Genomic DNA, 13,927 nt, shown 5'->3' with positions numbered 1-13,927 from the left:
CCTTTGAGTTTGCAGTAGCCATTGTAGTAGAGCGGTCTATATAGTGCCAGCTCTAGTCTTCGTATGAGATTAGAGTCTTGCCTATACCAGTATATACCAGGTTATGAGCCCGGGAGGTGCGAAAGTCGGGGCATCGAGAACTGAGTGATGTCGTTCGTGCATCGCTGTGGGAGCAGAAGATCCCGGATCCGGTATGCTCAAAGAAGTCGCAGGCTCTTAAAGAAGTCCGCAGGCGCATCCACAACCACATTACAATCGCCAACCATTGCACATACAACATCTCTACTATAAACGTATCAGAACAATCGCTATCATCGCGACCATGACGGACAAAGGTCCTCAAATATCCAAGGAAGATCTTGACAACCACATTGGCCGAACTGTCAACCAAGACGTGTGGGAGGATGTCCACAAAATTCATGAAAACGAGTTTTGGGACGTCTATATCGCCGGTCATCAAGAGCAGTTGCTCAAAGCCTCCCAAGCTATCGATAACATACTGGAAGACATGGAGAAGCTAGATGCATGGGAAGACTTCCGAAGCGAAGTCAAGATCCTTGTGAGCAAAACCACAGGGATCAAAAGGGCTGTTTGCCTTGCTCTTGGAATTTTCATACATAAGATCAAGGGTGTGGAAGGAATCTGGACTCATCAGTACGCTGCCTTTGCGTATATTTGCCGAGCAATTGACGACAAGCAAAAGCGGGAATCTGACAAATTAGACAGCGCACCATTTAAACCCATAAAAAGATGCTTTCAGGATCCAAAGTTCGACACCCGAACGGAATATCTGTTGACGAAGATTGAGCGGAAACATGATACTGGCGTGAATTTCGTTATGGAACCTCCGGACGCTACAGACATCATCGACGAAGACACATTTTTGTATGCCATTCACATCGAGCCATCGATGTGGAGATATATCTTGAGGAATGATGAGGATGGCCGCTCCCTTTGTCCCCAGGTCATGATCACCAACTGCATCTCTGAAAAATTCGGAGGGCTTGACCGCGACAGAACAGCCGCCGAACAATACCACAAAGACTGCGCCCTGTCAAACCGAGCAACGTTCAGCAAGAGATTGGACGAAATGGAAGCGGCGTTCAAAAGATTGTCGGAGACGCATGCGGAGACAGCGTTTCCCTTGGTCTCTCGAATCGCAAATCTCGACCAACACGTCTTTAACAGAACATCAATTTTCCAGAAGGTTCGTGACATTTCTTCCCAGGAGCAAATTGTAAAGCTGAACGAATCCAGATACCTATTGAGTCAGAACACATTGACGAACCCCAGTCTGCTGAGGGCCCTGTTGCTAAAAAGGCACGATATCTTTGAGGATTCGGTGAATGTCCAGTGAGAGTCGCACTCCGGTGCGCTCTCACTGGACATTTACTGATGATCAGATTACATCGTGCGTTTTGATAACAGCGTTGGGAAGTTCGAGCAGGTACGTGAGAGCCCCTTCAGGTACATACATGCATGCTGACCGAAGATGTCAAGATATAAGCCATGACCAAGGACCTAGGAACGGCAGCGTTGATGAACCATATAGGAGCCTGGCATTGAAGGTGATTTGGATAATATTGTTGAGCATCCCTCCTATGATTTGGCTTTAGATAAGAGAATTGTGCTGGCAATCAATCAGAATTTCCAATAACTCCAGCTAGAGAACATCCAGGAGTGGCATTCCAGTCTGAACGTGAATTTTAGGGACAACGCTGGGCGTTCCCAAACTGCCGGGATGTCCATTGTATGGCCATGAAAGGTACGACGTTTTTGATGTATAGACAACTGCCCATCGAGAGCACGTAACCATAGCTCTCTTTCAACGTGTAAACGGTCATAGAGTTTATTCTGCATTTTGACAAGCGTGCTAGAAGCTCTGCGCGGCAGATGAGATATGGCTGCGGGGCGATTGTTGCAGGCTAATTCTTGTCTTTCGACGAACTAGTAGCCATTCCCAAATCCATTTTGCCTTTTGATCGCCTTGATTGAAGCCTTGCAAGGAAAAAGAGAGAAGTTCCAATACATCCCTCCAGACCGGGTACCAGAAAGTGACGAAGCCAGACCAGAAAAGGCTTCCAAATTTCCAAAGCATAATCAGGTCAAGTCGTCTGCCTGGAGACAAGAGCGGTCTCGTACTGCTGCAGATTGACAGCTCCAGCGGACCATAACATGATGGCTTGTATCTTCGTTCGATTCCTGGACGGAGAAGGGCCGACATAGCCAATGATATTGAGCCAGGCACCGACTTGGAGGTTTTGGTGATCGATGGTGTCTAGTAGTTGACTTATATCGACTTGAGCGATGTGACGATCTTGGGGAGATGGGAAGTTGTGAAAAAGGGAGAGCAGAGCAGTGGACTCATGATATTGATTAACACTTTTTTGTTCAGAATCATGATATTCAGAAAGCAGCTGTTGCAAATGCCTACCACCCCAAAAAACGCACTTTGTCACTTGGACGGTGTGTCGAGAGCTGACTGATGGAACACAAGTGACTCGGCAATGGTGATGAGCTGGCCATTTCGATGATGCGGTATGATATGGCACTGCACGTAGCAAGTGGGTGATGAGTGCTCGAATAAAGAAGGTTCTTGAAGGCCGAGTTCGTTGTTTCCTTGGTTGATTGGATCCTGATTGGTGGCGCGTGATTGGGCGGTTGAACAATCTCCAGGGCTTGGCGGATGGGTGCGTCATGAGCGAGTGGGCGGTGGGAGGCAGCCAGCAAGACAAACACTTCTCCACAACACATTCTCGACCGCCTTAGACGACTGCCGCTACCGACTGCTGTTGCATACCGCCCATCACCTAGAACTCCTCACCGCGCTACTTCCGGTCCCGGCGCGCCCTCTCGCATCCCCTTACTACCCCGCCATCACACGAGCATACGTCCCCCACCTTCTCGCCCGACGATCGCTATAGCCCGCGTCTGTAGCAACAGCTTCGCAATCTTAAACACCTCGGAGCGCCACCACACGTACCATCTTACACCATGTCCGGCTGGGGGTTGGGTGGTTGGTTTGGCGGCAACTCGGCTGCGAAGAAAGATGCCCCCAAGAAGGCCATTCTGCAGCTGAGAAGCACTCTCGAAATGCTGAACAAGCGTGAGAAGCATCTGCAGAACCAGATGGACGAGGAGGACCAGAAGGCCAGGAAGTTCATCAACACAAACAAGACCGGTACGCCCGTCTTAGCCGTAGCCACTCGAACTGCTTTCTAACCAGCTTACAGCCGCCAAGAACGCCCTGCGAAAGAAGAAGCAGCTCGAGACAACTCTGGAACAGACGTCGGCCCAGATCATGAATCTCGAAGGTCAAATCGCCAGCATAGAGACGGCAAACATCAACAAGGAGACTCTCGACGCTCTCGGCAACGCTTCCAAGGCCATGAAGACCATCCACGGCGGCTTGACGATCGACAAGGTTGATGCTACCATGGAAGATCTTGAGGAGCAACACGCTATCAGCAAAGAGATTGCTAGCGCTCTTACTCAAGGCTCTACCGCAAATGCTGTCGACGACGACGAGCTCGAATCAGAGCTCGCCGATTTGCAACAGGAAGAGCTGGACAACACTATGCTCAAGACTGGTACTATGCCTGTACACGACCAAGTCCATCGCATGCCCAGTGTTGCCAACACCGAACGTAAGTACATGGGCCCACTATATTCGCAAATTCGCGATGCTGACAATCTACAGCGAGAGGAAAGGCTCCCGCTCAAGCAGAGGAAGACGACGAGGAAGAAGAGCTTCGGAGACTACAAGCCGAAATGGCCATGTAATCTCCTGTCATTCATCCCTTTCTTCCTACTACATGTTCAGCTGCAAAGACCATACAACTTCGAGGCATACCCTGGTTCTGTTTTGTCGTTTTTCTGGGACGGGCGTTCTGGTGCCACCACTGCGATTTTCTCTCTGATATGGGTTTGCACCGGCTGACATAGCACTTTTCGCGACTACAATTCGATTTAACAACTTTTTCATTCTGTTGTTGCTCCTAATGAGTTCTCTAGAGTTGTATCCATACATGCCATTCTCAACATATTCATGTTCAAGGTATATGTCCAACCTGATATTCTGACAGCTAGTCCCGAGTTCCTTGCACGGGAAAACAGGCTTTCGCAACCACTTCTGTCCTCAAGCGCTTGATCTACGACTGTGTTCGCTTGTATCAACGCAGCGGGTCTGAATAGCGGGTGTGCATGGTCCGTCTATGTGTGGAATACGCATTCAACGTTGTGCAGTCAAGTGTAGGCAGAGCAACATGTGGATTTGCTTCGGGAGTAGCATCCTGCTGGCCTCCAAGCATGATTTTTGCCCTCCGACGTCGTCTGTGACTCCAAGAGGATCAAGCGTTGGATTGCAGATTCGTGCCAATGTCTACGGACGATGTTAGTACTGTTCGCATCTTTATCGTTCCTTTGCTACCAACCTCTCAAAGCAATTCTGCTACTCGGGTGACTCGGCTCCACTGCAATAGCTCTCTTTGTGATGAAGAAGATAAGAAAACAGAAGACATGAGTGAACAGTGAGAAGAAGAACATTGTGTTTTCAGGACGTTGGATTTGGAGGAAAGAGCAGAGGTTGGATCATGCAAACAACAGGTCCTCAGACCGTTCTTACATAGTTGCATGTCCGATGACGATGAACGTTTTGAATTGCCTGTCTGAGATGTCGATTTATCTACAAGTGCTACCTGGAGAAAAAGTAAACTTGACATGGATCTGAGCAGAATCAGTAAGCCGCGTTACGTTGATCCAATCCGCGAAGCCAGAGGTTTGATAAGGCTTCATGCTCGGAGATCTTGTGTAGGCCACATCTCGAGCATTCTGCGATTATCGCATCCGCAAGGCACTCAAACTCGTTGCTACTGTTCGCACTCTACTACCAGTCCAGATCAATTCACCATGTCGTCGATGGCATTTATCGCAAAGGGAAGTTCGTTATACGGAAGCCGCCAACGCCCAATCGCCGACGTCGGTGCGGGCCGCCAACAGAGCAACTCCAGCCGATCAACAACTATCGCCAGTCATCCCGCCGGTGTGTCATCCAGCTTTCTCAATCTATCATGACCATACAGATGGATTTGCAATCAACATGTCCGATCTCAAAGCGACCGGCGGCGGATCAAAGTCGCGGACGGGATGCTCAGAGTGCAAGCGAAAACGTGTGAAATGCGATGAGGGCAAGCCCAGTTGCGGAAGGTGCAAGAGATATCCCGAGCGATGTTCCTATGAATTGAAGTTATCCTGGACGCAAGGACGACCTTTCAAGAAACCGAGGACGAAAGAGCCCTGGCTTACCAACCTTGATGGAGAAGCTGCGACTTCCAAATCCGACCCGCCTCGGCCTGTACCAGTACCTCAAAACGAGCCAGAAACCATTGATCATGTCGTGCCAACTACTTTCGACGAGTCGCAATCATTGAAGAACGCGGACAATGATGTTACACAAGATCTTGACATTGGAAACTCTAACGGTAAGTCTCGCCCTCAGAAACCTCCTCTATCACTGCATCATTTCTCATTCCTCCACAGTGTTAGAAGCTTTTGATGACACTACTGGATTCGACGACTACCAGGACTCATATCTGCTTTCAGAGGATAATGCACTAATAACTGCGGATCTGTTTTCTGAGACAGCTGATATCAATTTCGAGCCTGCTGATGAAACGATCGAACGTGACATTTCCCTTGTTCCATATCAACACTACTCTCCTCCCAGTGAGTCCATTTGCTTGTTCTGTGCAGAACACGTGCTGACCCGTACAAGCTTTGCCACCATCACTGAGCCAATATCCTCTGCTGTGTCCATCCGAGTCTCCTAATGCCTACTTTTTTCTCCATCATTATATCACCCATACCTCGCTTACACTCTTCCCACTCATGGCGCCTGCAATCCATCAAGAGGTCCTGACAGTCGCAGCTCAGACCCCACATCTTCTGTCTGCGGCATTGGCCTTGTCTTGTGACCAGGTACGGCGTCTACGAGGCAACGACTCTATTGAATTACAAAATCGAGCATCCTTTTTCTTACGAAAGGCACTTACTGGCTTACGGAAAGCCATGGCCGATCCCTCTGAGGCTCCCAACTTCTCGACCATCTGCACAGCACTTTTCCTCGGCACTAACGAAGTCATGGCTGGCAACACCGTGGCCATGCGTACACATCTACGAGGCGCAGAGCACCTACTATCCTTGGCGTTGGGCAAAAATAGGCATGAACCTGTCGCACATCTAGACGACAAGAAGTTGTTCTTGATCCGCTGGTTCGCTGTCATGGACATCTTTGCCAGTATCATGAGTCTTGACAAGACCTCTTCATCCGATGGCCAATTTTGGTCGATTGGAGCTCCGAACGCCGGCTCTTCACCACAGTACATCGACGAGTTTGTTGGCTTCTCCCTCGAGTTGATGCCGGTGCTCGCTCGTATAGGTCGTATGGCGCGTTTACAGCGCCGTCGTAAAATTTTAGGACCTTCACTGGACTCTGGCTATGCTGAGATGGCCGACGATCTGGATATGCTGCTAGCAGACAATATTCTGCTTACCGAGCAACAACTTTCGCTTCTGTTTACCCGCGCTTCTTCGCCTTCGCTGTTACATACACAAGATCCTGTGCTCGTGGATGAAGCTGTATACGTACACCAAATGTTCGTACATGCTGCTCTGCTGCATCTTTATCGACGTGTACAAGAGCTACCCGAGTTGGATCCAAAGCCAGCAGTAGCTCTAGCTTCGATGCTGGAGCTTCTTGGAAAGCTGAGACCAGAGTCGCCCGCCAACGTTCTCATTCTCTGGCCTCTGTTCACAGCAGGATGCGAGGCCGAAGATTTGGATCTGAGAAATTATATCGAGACATGCATGAATCGTATCCGAAACTACGGTTGGGGTAATGCAGACGCTGCCATGGGCGCTTTACGGGTATACTGGAACGAGGGCAATGGCGAACGATGGGATGTCTTCCTCGAGCGCAGAGGCTTTGATGTGGTGCTTTTTTAGGGTCTCAATCTTATCCAGTAGTACTTTAAAGGTCTCCTGCCGGTCATCCAGGCTTCAGAATTGCTGCTAGAGTATGACGGTTGCATGATCTGCAACCATGAGATCGAAGCACTCTCATCCATGACACAAGTGATTGTGTTCAGGAAAGAGCGACCGAGCAGACAAGCAGGGAAAAAACAATATTTATCTACGGAACGAGCGATCAGTAGCTCGCTCCTTCCATTCTCAATGTTCCTGCTCTTTCCTCATTTGTTCATTTGTCAAGAACAAGGTTATCAAACCAGCTTTTGTAACACGAAAAGAACGAATAGGAAAACTGCAGCAAGTGATCCCCGTATGGATCTAACAACGGGTGTTCAAGGCTTCATTTCCCTGAATCTGTCATCTCGCTTTCTGGTCTTTTATTCTTGAAGGGTCATCGCTCTTTCTTCCCCCACTTTTGTGTAAGTTATAGCAACGTTTTATGATCAAGAGAATAATACTACCGGGTCAAAAAGAAAAAAAAAAGAAAAAAAAGAATGAAAAAAGAAGAAAAAGAAGAAAAAGAAGAAAATGTGCCGTCCGACAATAGAGCAAGCAACGACCCACCGATCGCTCCTTCTTAGGTAATCTATATCTCGCTCTTCCTTCATTCGGACTGCTTGATTGGTCTTTCCTTGGTACAACGTTTACACAGAAGATAGAGTAGCTTGCAAACTACCGAGCACGACGGGCGATGATTGGAGAGAACGGAAGAAGATGGAGGCCAGGTGAAGCGACGACGTCAAAAGAAGATGGCTAGTATTCACGACTATGATGTGGACGTTTCTGATGTGGTGAGAATGTGGAGGTAACTTTCAATCGCGAACATCTGATTCTTGGAAGTAAGAGTAATATAGCACTGCGCCGCTGCTACAATGGAAAAACGCCGTTGCTCGAAGGATATCAACCCACCCTTTATTTTTGTTCATGCAACACGCCCCAATCCATCCGCTCCGTCGCTTGAAACATGAATGAAAACACCTTCCATGTGACATGCTTGTGCCCATGATGTACAACTCCGATGGGAAAACGAGAAAAAGCAACAGTTAAAAATCAACAACGAAGAAGAAAAATGCTCAATGACAACGCCTCGTAAACTTCGTACCGCTAAACTTCATTACCACTTCCAGGTGAACCAAGACGTCTAGGCTTGGTCATCTGTCTTTTGCTTCTTGGCTTCGTGGTCGCCATCATCGTCAATCTCGATAGGGCGCTTCAGGCCGCCATGTGCGTTGGGATCTGCAGGAGGAGTCGCTGCCACAGGTGCTGGCGTGGGCGTGGCGGCTTGAGCAACAGATGGTGAAGGTGCCGGTGCTGTCGGGGTCGGAGTGGCTTGTGGAGCAGGCGCGACGACGGCAGGTCCGGGTGCCAGAGCTTGTTGTTGAGCCTGAGGAGCAGATGTAGCAGTCGCAGGGCTAGAATTAGGAACTTGTTGCTGAGCCTGTGATGAAGGCGTTGATGTCTGCAGTGTTGCAGGTCCCGTAGCTGGTTGAATGGCAGGCGCCGGTGTATGTGCCGATGTAGGTGCTGGGGCTGGCTGGATAGCAGGTTTGACTTGGAAAGCGGTTCCAGACGCGGGTTGAACGGCTGGTCCCGGCGCAGGCGATTGTTGGACGGGCTGGCTTGGAGCAGGAGCGACCGGTCTTGGGGCGACAGGTGTCGTAGCCTGAGTCTGAGATGCCGGCGTTGCGGCAGCAGATTGAGGCTGCGGTGGTGCAGTAAACGTCGGCCTCGGTGCTTGCGGTTGAGGAGGGGGAGCTGAAACGTTGTAGGCACGGGCTTGAGGCACTTGCTGCTGTCCTGGTGGTGGCTGCATCCTTTGCTGTTGCGGCGCTTGTGGCTGCGCATAGGGACTGGGTCTTGGTGCAATGCCCTGGTGGGCTTGACCCGGATAGTAGGGTGCAATGGGCGCACCTTGTCTGAAGGCTTGTGCACTAGGCATAGCAGTCTTGAGCGCTTCGGCCAATGCTTGTTCAGAGCTGGATCCCGTCGTTTGTTGAACAGGATGAGGCCCGCTAGCAGCTTGTGGTCCCACTGCCTGTGGACCTTGACCATTTGGCGTCTGCTGTTGAGGAGCAGGCGGCTGTCCCTGTCCCTGTCCCACCGGAGGGGGAGGATATGGGCCAGGAGGCCCCTGTGGCTGTGTATTGGGACCGGATATGCTCTGTGCAGCACCTGGCTGTGCCTGGCCCTGAGGCTGACCATTTTGCATACCATTCATCTGAGGTTGTGAAGGAGTTGCGGAAGCGGTCTCGGCTTGAGTAGTAGTGATGATGTCGTGAATAGCTTTATAAAGCTTTTCTTCTTCCTCTGACTCGAACGGACCATGGTCTTGGCCACGATGAATGTGTCTGTTGGTTGCCCTTCGGAAAATCGCTCTGTGTTTTTCCTGCTCTGGGCCCTGGAAGTTACTGAGATACCTCTTATGGTAGTCCATGATATTGTCGATCATCTTTTCCGAAGTTATGCCGCTCTGGTTCTGTGGTGGCAGAGGCGGGGCTTGACCAGGTGCTGGTCCTGGAGCCATCACAGGTCGTGGTGGTTGCTGGCCTTGGGGGACGTATGGCGGCTGACCATTTTGTTGTCCAGGGGCTTGATTTCCCATCGGTTGATTGGGTTGCCCATATGGCGGACGGGGAGGTTGACCAGGTTGTGCCGGAGATTCCTGTAATTGGCCCGGCGGTGGTGGGGGGGCTTGACCAGGTGTTGCTTGGCCTTGCTGAGCTGGAACTGGGGGTTGACCAGGCTGTGGTTGAGGTGGCTGCGGTGGTTGTCCATATGCGTTACCAGGCGGCCGAGGAGGTTGCGGGTAAGGCGCGTAGGGTGCTCTACTCGGTGGGCCATACGGCGAGCCGGCAGCGGCAGCACCTGGTGTGGTCGACGCGTAAGGAGAATAGTAGGTGCCAGGCTTCTGCTGTGGCGTCGGCACGGGTGGTCGCGCCACGTTCTGCACAGTTGGCGGACCATACGGCGTTCCGTAGGGGCTTGGTCTAGCATACGCTCCATAAGCAGGAGCTCCGGGATGGCCGTACGGGTACTGGTTGTTCGGATAGTACGGATACTGTTGCTGCTGTTGCTGCCTGTTATCCGGGGGAGGCGTTGGAGCCTTGCGTTTCTTCTCTTTGTCAATCGAAACGTTCGGGTTAATCTTCCAAAGTCTGCCTTTGCCGATCTTGCCTGCTTCCTCGAAAGCCTCACTGCTGATAAGATTGTGACGGACACTACTTTGCCAGCCGTGAGTGGTACTCCTGTACTTGAAATGAGGATACATCTTCTGCATGGCGTCGTAGATCTGCTGCAAATCCATAACACCATTCGGGGCTTTTGACAGAGCCTCGTGTATTAGAACAACATACGTCTGAGTTGGCTTCTTAAGCTCCTCTTCGGTGTACTCCGATTCCGGCTTTTGCGGGGACGGAGACTTGACAATTCGCTTGGGCTTGTTCGCATCTTTATCCGGAGTCGGCTGAGCAGCGGGCATACCTCCTTCAGTCTTGACTTCGGCCGAAGGTGTGGCGGCGTTGTGCTCTTGAATGGCCATGAGTGCAGGGTCGATCTCAACCGACTGACTCAAGCCCTCTCCTTCGCGGCCATCCTCGGGCTTGGAGTCCTTCTTGGTAGTGCTTCCGCCTTCGGCCCTGGCAAGAGCTAAAAGTTCAGCAAGTGGAGGAACAATCTTGCCCATCTTCTGCAACTCTTTGGTCTTTCGCTTGATGATTGCCTCGTCACGCTTCGACATGACACCGTTCTTTGGAGGTCTTCCAGGTCCTTTGCGCTTCTGGGGTATCTCTTCTGGAGCCAAGCCAGCAAGGATTGAACCTGGAGGTAGATCTGCAGGAACAGCAGGAGGGGTCTGGGATGGAGTGACTTGTAGTGCTTGAAGAGCTTCGTATGAATCGGGCTCAACAGACTGCTTGATGTCGGCGGGCTGAGAGGGAGGTGGCATCTCGGTAGTGGATATGGCAGATTCCCTGCGATCTTCGAACATCTGCTCGACGATTTCGGGTTGCTGCTGCGGCGTCACGATTGTCTTCTCGGCGGCCTTTTCGACTTGCTTTGGCGTTTCGATCTTTTCGATTGCCTCTGCCTTGTTGGGAAGGTCAAGTTTGTGCACAGGCTTCTCGACCTTGTCCACCTTGGGAGTTCTAGGCATCTTCTCTGCCTTTTCGACTCTCGCAGGTTTGTCGGTCTTGATGGACTGTTTGCCAGACTTGGAATGCCGTCTCTCTTTCTCCTTTTCGTTGTCCTTTTCCTTTTCCTTTTCCTTGACCTTGACTTTCTCGGGCATCTTTTCCTTCTCAGGCTCTTTCTCTTTCTCCTTGATCTTTTCCTTGATCTTCTCCTTGTCTTTCTTCTTCTCCTTTTCTTTCTCTTTCTCCTTCTCCTTCTCCTTCTTATCTTCCTTCTCGACGGGCAAACCAGCAACAGCAGGGAAGTTCTTCTTGAGCGTGAACTTGAGCTTGACTATCCTACTACGAGGAGGTTCCTTCTTCTGAACAGGCCGTTTGAGGCGTAGTGGCTCGTCTTCAGATGACAAGTCTACATCTTCGTCGTCATGTGCAAAAGCGACACTGTCGACACTGTCCAAGTCAGACAGAGAACTGTCCGTGTCGGAAAGAATGTGAACGGGCTCTTCCTCCTCGTCCTCATTACGGGCGTTGTCAGGCAGCTTGAAGATGATGGTGATGCCTTGAATTAGAATTTCGCTCCCATGGTGTAGTTTAATCAGAGAGTCTTTGTCGACGTGAGTGTCGTCATGAAAGACACCATTTCTGCCCTTGACAAGCATCTCCCAGTAAGCCTTCTGCAGATTGTACTCGATACGGATGTGTTTTCGAGAAATGTTCTTGAAGGATTGACCGGCTTGAGGGTGGATGGGAATAAAGGGACACTCGTACTCGAAGGGCTTGTCCTGTTGTGGCTGCGAGTCAAGCAAGAGGTCGTAAGGATTGGTGAGGAGGGAGGTGGGGTCCACAGAGTGAGACGAGTTTGTGGAGCGGAACTGCTTGCGCTTGCGTCGCTTCGCCTCTTCGGCCGCCTCCTCGCTGTCGTAGTCGATGTTGACACCAACAATGCCACCGGTTTCACTGACGTTGCTACGCGGTGCCACGCTGTGTCCGTCTTCGTCTAGGTTCATCTCGGCGTCTTGCTCCATCTGAACGTCGCGGTTCAACTTCATCTTGTGCTGTTTACGACCTGCCTTTCGCTCGAACTTTGCAGCATTCAGATCACGTCCTAGCTCCACAGCATATGTGTTGACGTAGAAGTCGCCATCGGGAAATTGCAACTTCGCGAAGGCTTGCATGGGATCGTTCTGCGCAATGTCCTGAACAGGAGCAGCTTCTTCTGCCTCGTACGAGGCAAGAGCGAGGTCTGCAGGGAAGAGAGAGTTCGTGGGTAGATTCAAGTCGGCTACGGCATTTGCAAGTTCGGAGTAGTCTTTGGTAGGGGTTTGTGGTTGGAAAGGATGCGATTGGTCTAGGGGGTCGACGGACTGATCCAGAGGGTCAATGGATTCATGCGGGGCGATGGAGAGTGGTAGGTCTTGATTGTCAAGCACAGAGAGTTCGAGCGACTTCGGCTGCTGGTCTTGTGTCGGAGATAGTGTTTGCTGCTCTGGCTGCGTCTGTGTCTGCGGGAAGGCTTCAGACTGGACTGGCTCTGCCTGACCAGCCGTTGCTGGAAGCTCGGTCTCGTCTGCTGCTTCGTCTTCGAAGTCTTCGGGGAACAGCGACTGTGCTAGGGACATAGGCTTCGTCGGAGGTTTGGGCGAAATCTTGGCAGGCTCGGGCAATGGATGCGATAGTGTCTCTGGATGTGTATTTCGGGCGATGGTTTGATTGTCTGGGACAGGTGGCACTGCATTCTGTGCGTCGTGTCTTTGACTCTGTTGCGCGACTTCCTCGCCCTCTTGATTGCCATTCTGACGGCTTTGCGACGCTAGACTTGTATGTTGTTCGACTTGGGGCGCTCCTTCCTCCGGCTGGTCCAGATGTGTCTCTAGCTCGGGCCATGGCGAATTCAAGGGAGAGGGCGACGGTGCTTGAGGGGTTTCGTAATCGAGAGGCGCAAAGGCAGCATGCCCGAGACTCGTTGCTTCCACTTCCATGTCGGTCGGCGGCGTGATAACATGTCTCTAGGGCTTGGTGACGGAGCGCATTCACTGTTACTGACGCCGGCGCATGCGTCTATGATGCGCAAAAGATTCCGGTCGAGTATTCTTTGTATAAGAGCGACTTTTCTTCCGCGATCCAAACTCTGAACCGTCTGGAACACGCAGTCAAGCGTCTGCCTCTGTCAACCCGCGGGCCAAGGCGTCTTTGCGCCGGGCGGTGAAGAATCATGGCCCGCTCCCGACGCTAATTTGTTCCTCCCGCTTTCGAAACCATGACATCTCTATCTTATGCCCTGTCTCTCTGCTACTTCTTTGTTCTTACTTTTCTACGTGAATATGTGTTCGAATCTGTTGTAGATAACTAAGTCCTTTGCTTCAAGTGCATCTATATCTTTGTACGTCCCAGGTCTATCAGAATGCATGATTTGCTTGATTGAGCCCGAAGACGAATGAACTCAACGCCAAGACAAGATCGGCCTATCTTGAGATCTTTCCGATTGGCTCCGTGTCATTCCTATTAGAATCTTTTGCCATGAAGGTGCTTCTAGATAGCGAGTTTATGTTTTCAGTGCAGAATTCAGACTGGAGTTGGCCTGGTGTATCTGGAAGCTCATGGTCTCCATGGCTTCGGCCAGTTCCTGTCCAAGTATGAGTGAGTCGCTGCCGATTGCTCTCAATGCATCTCGGAAGGTGCTCAAGGTTTGATGCGGAGAGGGCATGGGATTCTGCAGAATGTGGGTCACTCTGACCATGATCAATTGCGATGTTCAAAGACTGCCCTGAAACTTG

At 51.0% G+C, this 13,927-nt stretch overlaps 5 protein-coding genes across 5 annotated transcripts; 3 read left to right on the top strand and 2 right to left on the bottom strand.

Moving 5' to 3' along the window:
• Positions 1-67: 67 nt before the first annotated feature.
• Positions 68-1,499, top strand: M438DRAFT_191918 (uncharacterized protein). The gene has a single exon (XM_029899257.1). It carries the CDS (start codon positions 323-325, stop codon positions 1,355-1,357), a length of 1,035 nt encoding a protein of 344 aa, XP_029762379.1. The 5' UTR covers positions 68-322; the 3' UTR covers positions 1,358-1,499.
• A 606-nt stretch (positions 1,500-2,105) lies between these two features.
• M438DRAFT_270562 (uncharacterized protein) lies at positions 2,106-2,526 on the bottom strand (the record flags this gene model as incomplete). Its single annotated transcript, XM_029900399.1, has 2 exons — positions 2,106-2,382; positions 2,435-2,526. The coding sequence occupies 2 exons, from the start codon at positions 2,524-2,526 to the stop codon at positions 2,106-2,108; spliced, it is 369 nt and encodes a 122-aa protein (XP_029762378.1).
• A 468-nt stretch (positions 2,527-2,994) lies between these two features.
• M438DRAFT_270417 (ESCRT-III component) lies at positions 2,995-3,783 on the top strand (the record flags this gene model as incomplete). The annotated part of the gene is made up of 3 exons (XM_029900388.1): positions 2,995-3,181; positions 3,234-3,647; positions 3,701-3,783. 3 exons carry the CDS (start codon positions 2,995-2,997, stop codon positions 3,781-3,783), a joined length of 684 nt encoding a protein of 227 aa, XP_029762377.1.
• Positions 3,784-5,098: 1,315 nt separating this feature from the next.
• M438DRAFT_373660 (uncharacterized protein) lies at positions 5,099-7,002 on the top strand (the record flags this gene model as incomplete). The annotated part of the gene is made up of 3 exons (XM_029908439.1): positions 5,099-5,480; positions 5,539-5,724; positions 5,774-7,002. The coding sequence occupies 3 exons, from the start codon at positions 5,099-5,101 to the stop codon at positions 7,000-7,002; spliced, it is 1,797 nt and encodes a 598-aa protein (XP_029762376.1).
• An 810-nt stretch (positions 7,003-7,812) lies between these two features.
• On the bottom strand, positions 7,813-13,291 carry M438DRAFT_344570 (uncharacterized protein). The gene has a single exon (XM_029905258.1). The coding sequence runs from the start codon at positions 13,130-13,132 to the stop codon at positions 8,168-8,170; it is 4,965 nt and encodes a 1,654-aa protein (XP_029762375.1). The 5' UTR covers positions 13,133-13,291; the 3' UTR covers positions 7,813-8,167.
• Positions 13,292-13,927: the final 636 nt, after the last annotated feature.

This window comes from Aureobasidium pullulans (genome assembly GCF_000721785.1).
Source record: "Aureobasidium pullulans EXF-150 unplaced genomic scaffold scaffold_6, whole genome shotgun sequence".
Taxonomy (NCBI): Eukaryota; Fungi; Ascomycota; class Dothideomycetes; order Dothideales; family Saccotheciaceae; genus Aureobasidium; species Aureobasidium pullulans.
Note: the sequence above shows the minus strand (reverse complement) of the source record. Positions and strands in the feature narration are given on the sequence as shown.